Below are 9,488 nucleotides of genomic sequence, written 5' to 3'. Positions count from 1 at the left end.
TGTTTTTGCCCCAACAGTGTGTTCCCGGCGGCACGGTGCGAACCTCACCGCCGGGAACACACTGTTTCCCTTCCCTTTCCCACTCACCTTGTCCCCCGTCGTCGGCCTGCTGGCCTCCGAAGCCCCTCCCTCACTGTCCTCCGACCCCTGGAGGTCGGAAGGCAGCGTGGGCGGCGCTTCGGAGGCCAGCAGGCCGACAACGGGGACAAGGTGAGTGGGAAAGGGAAGGGGGCAGAGGCGGCTCCATGCGGAGCCGCTTGTCGTCCGCCTGGCCTCTCCTGAGGCCGCTCGCACGCTTGCGTGCGAATGGCCTCCGCCCCCACGCCGGCAGAATTCTTGCCGGCGTGGGGGCGCCTGGGGGGCCATGCGGAAACGGCCTTAATTTCATTTTACATTCTCCTTGTGAAAAGTCTAAAATGTCAAAATATTTTACCCACGTTTTCAAATATTATTTCATGTCTAACCAATGCTTTTTTAAGATTCAGATACCTTTATTAGGTATATACAGCATGGGGACAAAAGGAAAAGGTAAATCCAAAAGAGAACAGTGGAAAATAGTGTGAACAGAAGCCAAGGAAACCTAGTTCAAAGCGCGCAGCAAAAATTTGGCTACAATTTCCGTTATTTCAGCCTCAGGATTGTTGAGCAGAAGAGTCATCTTTGCGTTGATAGAAAGATCCGTGAACCCAGCCGAGGTTAAGGCAGAGAGATCGGGCCTAAAGCTGTTATACTTTGGGCAGGAGAGCAAGATGTGTTCAAGAGAGTCAGTAATGGAAAGGCAGAGAGAACAATGTCGATCAAGCCGAGGGATGTTGAAGAACCGACCTTGAAGTAAAGACGATGGAGAGGAATTGCATCTTGCTCCTGAAAATGCCCATCTAAGTTTATGGTTTGGGAGTTGGTTCAGATAGTGAGCAACACAGAGCCTTCGGGGAGAGATCCCAAAGTAGGAGGGTGAACAAGAACTCTGTGCCTTGCTCAAAAGGCATTGAAATTCCTGATCAAATAATTTTTTTTTTTAGTTGGCGAAAAACCTCGTTAGCAGTGAGCATGAGCAGGGAGTCCCAGGCAAGGTCCAATGAGATCTTAGCCTCGATTATTAACCATCAGTCAGAGGTCTGGAGTTCCTGCCTCACTAGTTGGACCAAGCTGTGCAAGTCAGAGTGGAAAAAGAGGCGTACCCAGAATTTGAAAGTGGCACCCCATGCCCTGGTTTCCAGAAGGTGCTGTCCTGCCTCAATGCAAAGGACTGCATAGGGGACGGTGTGGGAGTTCAAAAATTTTATATAGGAAGCTGGACAGCAGCAGTTCAAGCTTGGATTTCCATGCATGGATCCATATAGGAACTCCATACAAAAGATGTTGAACCACTTTTGTGTTAAACACTTTTAGGGCTGCCAGGATGAATCTGGAAATGGGTACTTTCCCCCAGCACCTAACTTTCTGCTGCAGCTCCTGTGTGGGAAGCAATGGAATGGTGCTTGGGAGCATAAAGTTGGTGCAGTGGGTTGAGTCCGAACTCTGTTTGATGAGCTTGCTGACTTTTGTTGATTCCCCTTTACGCTTCTTTCAAATGCTGGGAAAAATAATCCATTCCAGAATGGATTTATATGCATAGTGTTCTGTATGCACCAACTTTAATCAACACTGGGAAAGCACCTTCACTCACAATCAGATCCGTTTCTTAAAAGATCGTTCATGCTCATACCAGTTGTCAGCTTCCCTCATCTCCCCAGCAGGCACTTGCGGATCTCAAATATACTGGACTAAAACTAGCCCCCCATTTACATAAAATTGAAGGCAACTGTGGGACAGTTTCAGATACTAATGAACAAAATGAATCCATGTGAATGATGGTTTTTTCACTTGATTGTGCTAGAAAATGGCTTTTAATATTCCTGTGTCAAAATTAATGATCTAACAGGCAAAGTGATTTTCAGCCACCTTCCTATCCAGGCACTGGCCAGGTCACCTACAGAGATTGATGTATATCTCATAACTGCATTCCTCCTACAAGCAACAATTTCCAAACACAACTAATAAAATGTACAAGGGGGCTCTTCTAGACACCTGATTCTCTTACTAGAATGTGCAAAATTCTGAAATGCAAGAGAGGGGCCGCTATGTTACCCCAAATGCACATGATGAGGCATACTGTCAGGGTCTGTTCCCCTGCTTTGTCTGACAGTGAGGATAGCCTGTCACGCCGGTCTTTTGACTCAGCAACACCTAGCCACAGTACCTCATTGGAGGATGAGGAACCAGCTGCGGCCACACTGGCCTCTAATGGCCTTACAGACCTGGGGCCAGCTCAGCCAGCACCCCCAGAACAGGCTCAGGGCTCACCTCCAGCCCCCCCCCCCTCAGCTTGCAGTCCTCCTAGTTCCCCTACCCCACTAGAGCAGTGCGGCAACACCTGCAATGGGACCTGACAGGGCGCCGGCGATCAGCTAGACTGGCTGCTCGCAAGATGTGAGTGCTCACAGACTCGGCTCCCTAAGCAAGAGGTGAGTGCTCAGACTTGGCTCCCTGAGGCTTGGCAATTAGTCCCACATGGATAAAGAGGGCAGGTTGCTGCTTCATGCTTTTGCAGACGACAACAGCTCACCTTGCTCGTTGTCCTGCTCTGAACCTTGTGAGAAACCTGACTTTGTGGACTTTGCTGAACCTTGTGTTGAACCTGACCTTATGGACTTTGCTGAACTGGTTTTTGGGAACTGAGCTTGTGTGACCTTTGCCGCACCAATGGAGCAGTGAGCTTCTTTGATTATTTTGTATCAGTAAAGCTGTGAGTATTCCCTACACTTTGCCTCGTGCCTCCTTTGTGGCCAGCCCGTGACACACACGACGCAAGGAAAGTTGTTCCCAGACCCATACATGAGAAGAACTGGAAGGGCTTCTGGTGGTCTGAGGTAATTTTGCATTCAAAAGGAAGGGTCAAGGAGTGGGGAGCTCTTAAAGTATCCCTCCCCTTAAAGACAGCCACAATGTAATTACTATTGTACATTTGGTCACATTTAACTGTTTTGGACTCAAAAGAAAAAGTTTTTTCAAAAAGATATTCTGCCATTTTAATTTTTTATATGAATTTACATTTTTCCCCAAAGAACAGACCAAAATAAAAGGACTTTAAAATAATTTATCACATAAATATGATTTTCTACCAATACATTTGGTTTCTCGTTTCCAAAATCCTTGGCACAATGGGTTGTACAAAATTACCACAGGAGAAAAATACAGACAAATACTATGCATGATACAATTCAGACAAATAGCACAACAACATATATTGCAGTATGTTTTCCTACAATAAAAGCCAAGTTCCTATATGCTGGTATGATTAAATGGGTGTCCTACATTCTGCAAAAAAAACCTTGATTCACATTTCACTTGTTGAATTTGCCAGGCAACTGTTTTGATGAAGTCCACAATTCTAGATAGCTACTCACTGCAACTTTATTACTTTAGGCACCGACTGTTCAGCTTCACAAATGGGAAGTAACAGAACAGTGCTTGCTCGTTAGTGGATCCAAATGCTTGCTTGTTAGTGGATCTCGAGAACGCTGAACACGGCATTTGATCTCTTAATGAGCATTATAGAGTCTGTTCTTGATGAAGACTATGCTCGACAGACGTTGTCTGATACCTGGATAATGTTGAATGTGATTAAACCAGCGAGACACATTGAGGTATTTCTCCTTCTCCTGCACTGTAAGGTCAGCCTAAATGACAGAAGAAAAAACCATTACACCAACATATAATCACTAATGCAAACGGCTGAACATTCTACTCATTAAATCTCAATCTGAAGTTTTATCATTATTAGATCTTTTATTTGATTTATTTTTTCATAAGAAAGATTCAGCAACTAACTTACTACTGTGACTCAGTACTCTCGCCTATAAAAGATCCATAAAAACAATGAATCTTTACACAGCTCTGGCTTCATTTTTCTTAAGGTTATTATATCATTAGACATAAACTACGCAACTTGGGTTAATCTTAGTTCTTACTCCTTTAACATCACCTATAATGTTCAACTACGTGATCTATCCTATTTACTGTCCTATTGATACATGTACTGACAAAGTCTCTACAAAACTTGAAAACATTTTCAAAAGATTTAATTAAAAAGGAATAGATAAGAATATGGACGAATTGTGGCCTGCTCTTAAACTAGTTTATTTTTGCATAATTAAAGAATGCAGTGGGATCTAATCTTTGCTTTAATGCTCTTTACACTTCCACATCCATCCACAAAAAACAACAAATCTTGCCATAATATAGAATGTTGCCAGCAATTAAAAATCACCACTAATATAACACACATGCAAAGCCCCTTGGAATGTTATGCACTGTCTCCTGAGGTTACAATTGCCAGCGAAATGTACAGGGATAAAATATCTTCCAAGATTGTAACACTTTTACTTACTATGATGTGGTGCAGTCCATAATACATCAAGATATCTGCTAAAGTAAAGTTGTTTCCGGTAACATATACTTTATCTTCAAGGTATGAATTAAGATCCTAGAAGAAAACAGGATAGTTTAAATGGACATCAATATGCAAGGAAACAATACAAAGGGATCAATCTATTCTGTTTCTCTTCTTTTCCCCTCCAGCTTCTGTATTCCTATGAGTACACAGAAGTGTGCCTGAGAAGCCCATTGTCCGCAGCCCATTGTCCGCACTTCCCAAATTCCCATCTAGCCTGCCCTTTCTGATCCACCAAGTTATGCATGCTCTGGAAGTCTCAGGGTGTCACCAAAAGACAATGGAACATTGACTAAGAATACACAAGGCATTCAGAGATCTCCTATTTTCTAGTGACGGTCAATACCTGCTAAACAAATCTTTGGTAAAGTCTGAACGTTTACTAAGCGTACAACTTATTTCAATTCTAGCAAGATTTATATAAGTGTCCAGGAAGAAGGACCATTTGGAATTCAAATGTGAAAAAATTGCAACTTCAAAAAGGAGACAGCATTAATTTTTTCTTGTTCAGGGTTGTACAGAATTTAAAGTTACATTGAAAACTTCTAACTTGGACAGAACTTATCTGCTGCAGAAAACATTTGGAGTACCTTTATAAATGTACCAGTCAGTAAGTGTATGCTGTGATGTTTGAGATGCCATTTTTAAAAACTGAAAACACATTACTGTATCTTTTTATGTTTGAAAGTCGGTGCATGATCATGTCACCATTAATGTCACATTCCTTTTGGCATGCATCAATGCCAAAATAAGAACTCTAACAGGTGGTGTTAAACTCTATTAACAATAAAGGTGTTGCCTTCAGCCTGTAATTGGATTTACTGTAAAGGCTACGCTGAAGCTTTCACAATATCTTGAAACATTAATACATTGAAGGGAACCTCTCTTTTACACAAATCATTTCATTTTCCAAAATAGAACAGCTAAATTCAGGTCCAGTAGTACCTCAGAGACCAACAAGTTCCCGTGGAGGCGAACCTATGGCACTCCAGATGTTCATGGACTACAATTCCCATCAGCCCCTGCCAGAATGGCCAATTGGGCCATGGGAATTGTAGTTCATGAACATCTGGAGTGCCATAGGTTCGCCACCACTGGATAGGCTTTTGAGAATCAAAGCTGCCTTCATCAGATACCAGTCAGAACAGAGTGTGATTCACACTCAACATGAAGACAGAGTGTTGTAAAGAAGGGACCAGGATGAAAAGGTATGATGCAAATTGTAATCCACTTGATTAGAGCAGAAAATTTTCCACTTGGGGTAGAAAAATTAGCATCTGCAGTGAGATAAAAAGCACATGTTCTTATTTAGCATCGGGGAGGGGGATCCATTGTTCTGGACTCAAATACAGAAGAACAGTTTGGATCTATACCCCCCTTTATCTCTGGCAAGGAGACTCAAAGGGGTTTACAAATCCCTTTCCTTTCCTCTCCCCACAACAGACACCTTGTGAAGTAGGTTGGACTGAGAGAGTTCTGAAAAACTGTGATTAGCCCAAGGTCACCCAGCAGGGATGTAGGAATAGGAAAACAAATCTCCTTCACCAGATAAGACTTCGCTGCTCATGTGAAGGAGTGGGAAATCAAACACGTTTCTCCAGATTTCAGTCCACCTGCTCTTAGCCGCTACACCACACTGGCTCTCTAGCTGCTGTACTGCAGACACACATAATCTACTTTCCGAAACTCGCTTTCCAAAGTAGTTTACATCTTGATTGTACCATGGCATGACTACCACTTATAAGTATCAGAGAAGAATTATCTAATAACCAATTCTTATGCATTTTCTTGGAAAACTAATGTGCACAACATTTACTTGCCACAACAGTGTATTAAGAAGACAATGTCTGCCATTCTGGATCATACCAGAATTACATAAGAACATAAGAACAAGCCAGCTGGATCAGACCAAAGTCCATCTAGTCCAGCTCTCTGCTACTCGCAGTGGCCCACCAGGTGCCTTTGGGAGCTCACATGTAGGATGTGAATGCAATGGCCTTCTGCTGCTGCTGCTGCTGCTCCTGAGCACCTGGTCTGTTAAGGCATTTGCAATCTCAGATCAAAGAGGATCAAGATTGGTAGCCATAAATCGACTTCTCCTCCATAAATCTGTCCAAGCCCCTTTTAAAGCTATCCAGGTTAGTGGCCATCACCACCTCCTGTGGCAGCATATTCCAAACACCAATCACACATTGCGTGAAGAAGTGTTTCCTTTTATTAGTCCTAATTCTTCCCCCCAGCATTTTCAATGAATGCCCCCTGGTTCTAGTATTGTGAGAAAGAGAGAAAATTTCTCTCTGTCAACATTTTCTACCCCATGCATAATTTTATAGACTTCAATCATATCCCCCCTTAGCCGCCTCCTCTCCAAACTAAAGAGTCCCAAACGCTGCAGCCTCTCCTCATAGGGAAGGTGCTCCAGTCCCTCAATATGCCTTGTTGCCCTTCTCTGCACTTTTTCTATCTCCTCAATATCCTTTTTGAGATGCGGCGACCAGAACTGGACACAGTACTCCAAGTGCGGTCGCACCACTGCTTTATATAAGGGCATGACAATCTTTGCAGTTTTATTATCAATTCCTTTCCTAATGATCCCCAGCATAGAGTTTGCCTTTTTCACAGCTGCCATGCATTGAGTTGACATTCCCATGGAACTATCAACTAAGACGCCTAAATCCCTTTCCTGGTCTGTGACTGATAGAACTGACCCCTGTAGCGTGTATGTGAAGCCAGCCAGATGTCACTAGTCAACACACAAATAGAGCATTAAAAAAAAAAGATGACTCCTATCCACTTGGAAGTCCAAACAAATTAAATTACTCTTACCTTCAGAATTATTCTAGTTTCTTCTCTACTGGACTGCTTATCTACTTGTGTCACTCTGTATTCTAACCACTGCTGCACTATTGCTTTCTCTTCTGCAGTACTCCCAAGCAGTTGGTCCCGTTTTGCTTGCTTGACTAGATGCATGGCTATAGTGGTCAGTCCTGTCAGACTGGGTCCATTGTTTGTTTGTAGTACAGGAACCTGAATAGAGAAAGTCAAAATTGACTCAGCAAAACCAGTGCAGAACAAGATTTCACCCAACCTGATTCTTTAAAAAAAATTAGTATCAGTGATAACTGATACTAAATAAACATATTGGAAGTGAAGCCATATGAAAATCAATGAATCTTTGTAGTAAACAAGTTAGGATCAAGAAAAGAGATGGACCTTATTACAATAAATAGATAAATCCTTTAACCATGTCCTTCAAACATTCGTCTAATTTCTTTTGTGCCATTCTGAACAAAACTAGGCTTAAAGAAACCAGTTGCAGCTGAGCCAATACAAATGGGTCCAATAAATTACACCTGTTATCATGATTCCACAAATTGCTCCAGCACATATATAAAAACATTAGAATTAGTTGTAAGAGATTAATCTCTGTCAATACTTTAAACCATGCAATGCCAGAAAACATATGCCCCAATGTGACGTTTGAATAAAATGAGTTAATACATGAGTTACTTCTTCACACAGTATTTTACAAAAATAGGCTGCTCCTGGTGGTAATCCCACAATCACACACACAAAAAAATAAGGTTCAGTTTAATTGCATTTGGCACAATCTATGTGCAATTCATGCTTGAAACGTAAATCTAATCTCAAAAGCATTTTGGTAGCATGTGAACCTGCCTTATTCTGATTCAAACCTGTGGTCTATCAATGGCGGCCTGATCAGTTTGGCAAAGTTTAGGAAAGGCATCCAGCATCTACATCGCCCGCTACCTGAAACCTTTTAAATGGAGATACTTGGAACTGAACCTCTGATCTTCCTCATGTGAAGTCACAGTGTCACAATTCCATCCTGCCAAGTACCACAAAAGTTATGAATGAGTTTGTGCCAATTCCTCAGATCACCTCCCCCTATACCGCACAAGGCTGATGTGCAGCTTGAATTGATGTGCAGCTTGAAGGTGGCATAAAAGGGAAGAAAACACAAATAATCCTGCGCTGAGCTCCTTGGGCAGAAAAATAACAAAACAGCTCATAAGTTAACTGTAGGCGTATGGCATTAATTTTGTGAACCGAAAGTATTAAGGTTTGCAACACTTTACAAAACAGATATATATATATATATATATATATATTTTTAAAAAAGAAAGGATAACAAAAGCAATTTGAGAGGGGGCTGAAGCTGTCAGCTGGATTCTCCGGAAACCGTCAGCCAAAAAATTATGAGCGGTGGGTGATATATGGGGGGGGGGGGGCTTTTAATTTCTCTTTTCACCAACGGAATGAAGTCGCAGTTAACCCCCTCCTCCCTCACCTTCCGCTCCCCTTGGCTGCCATACTTGTTCCCCTTCTTCAACCCCAAAGACTTCTCCAGCAAGGTCAGCTCCTCGGCGCCCCGGCCGGGCCCCACCGCGACCGCCATATTGGGCGAGAAAGGCACAGAAGCCACGCGCCGGCTCGCCTGCCAACAACCCGCGCCGTGATTGGAGGAGACGGGCTGATTAGGCCCACCCCCTCGTCCGAATCCGGGAGAAAGAAGCCACAGGAGCCGCCGCGTCCCTGAAGTCCCATCTGCGTTTGCGCAAAAGCAGCCCTTGGGGCGGAGGTGGGCGTGGTTTGGGTTGCCACATGCTCTTGGCTCCTCCCAGCTTTAAGGAGGTGGTGTTTCTCGTCTCTCGTGCTTGCTGAGCCAAGGCACCGTGGGGCATGTTGCCAGCTTACGCGGGAGTAAATGGCATTGCACACAAATGCGATTCTATTTCCCAGAAAGGAAGCAGGAGGCTACAAAAGCACGTGTATTTTTAGGGCATTCCTATTCAGATTTATCCCAGCGATATGAATGGGACAAATCTATATCCGTTGAAAGAGGTTTATTTAGTGTACTAGGACTGCTTTTTGACTCACATTATAGCAAACAACGTGCAAAAAGAATAGTGGATCATGTCCCAAGATGGGTAACTTATGCAAAAGAAAAGAGTTGCATGTGTTGTTTGTT

General features: G+C 43.0%; 1 protein-coding gene across 1 annotated transcript; it reads right to left on the bottom strand.

Annotated features, from left to right (window-relative positions):
* Positions 1-3,125: 3,125 nt before the first annotated feature.
* Positions 3,126-9,007, bottom strand: EEF1E1 (eukaryotic translation elongation factor 1 epsilon 1). The gene is made up of 4 exons (XM_048508611.1): positions 8,808-9,007; positions 7,322-7,522; positions 4,433-4,528; positions 3,126-3,722 (listed from the first exon to the last, which is right to left on the bottom strand). The coding sequence occupies exons 1-4, from the start codon at positions 8,913-8,915 to the stop codon at positions 3,585-3,587; spliced, it is 543 nt and encodes a 180-aa protein (XP_048364568.1). The 5' UTR covers positions 8,916-9,007; the 3' UTR covers positions 3,126-3,584.
* Between the last annotated feature and the right edge of the window lie 481 nt (positions 9,008-9,488).

This window comes from Sphaerodactylus townsendi, linkage group LG09 (genome assembly GCF_021028975.2).
Source record: "Sphaerodactylus townsendi isolate TG3544 linkage group LG09, MPM_Stown_v2.3, whole genome shotgun sequence".
Taxonomy (NCBI): Eukaryota; Metazoa; Chordata; class Lepidosauria; order Squamata; family Sphaerodactylidae; genus Sphaerodactylus; species Sphaerodactylus townsendi.
Note: the sequence above shows the minus strand (reverse complement) of the source record. Positions and strands in the feature narration are given on the sequence as shown.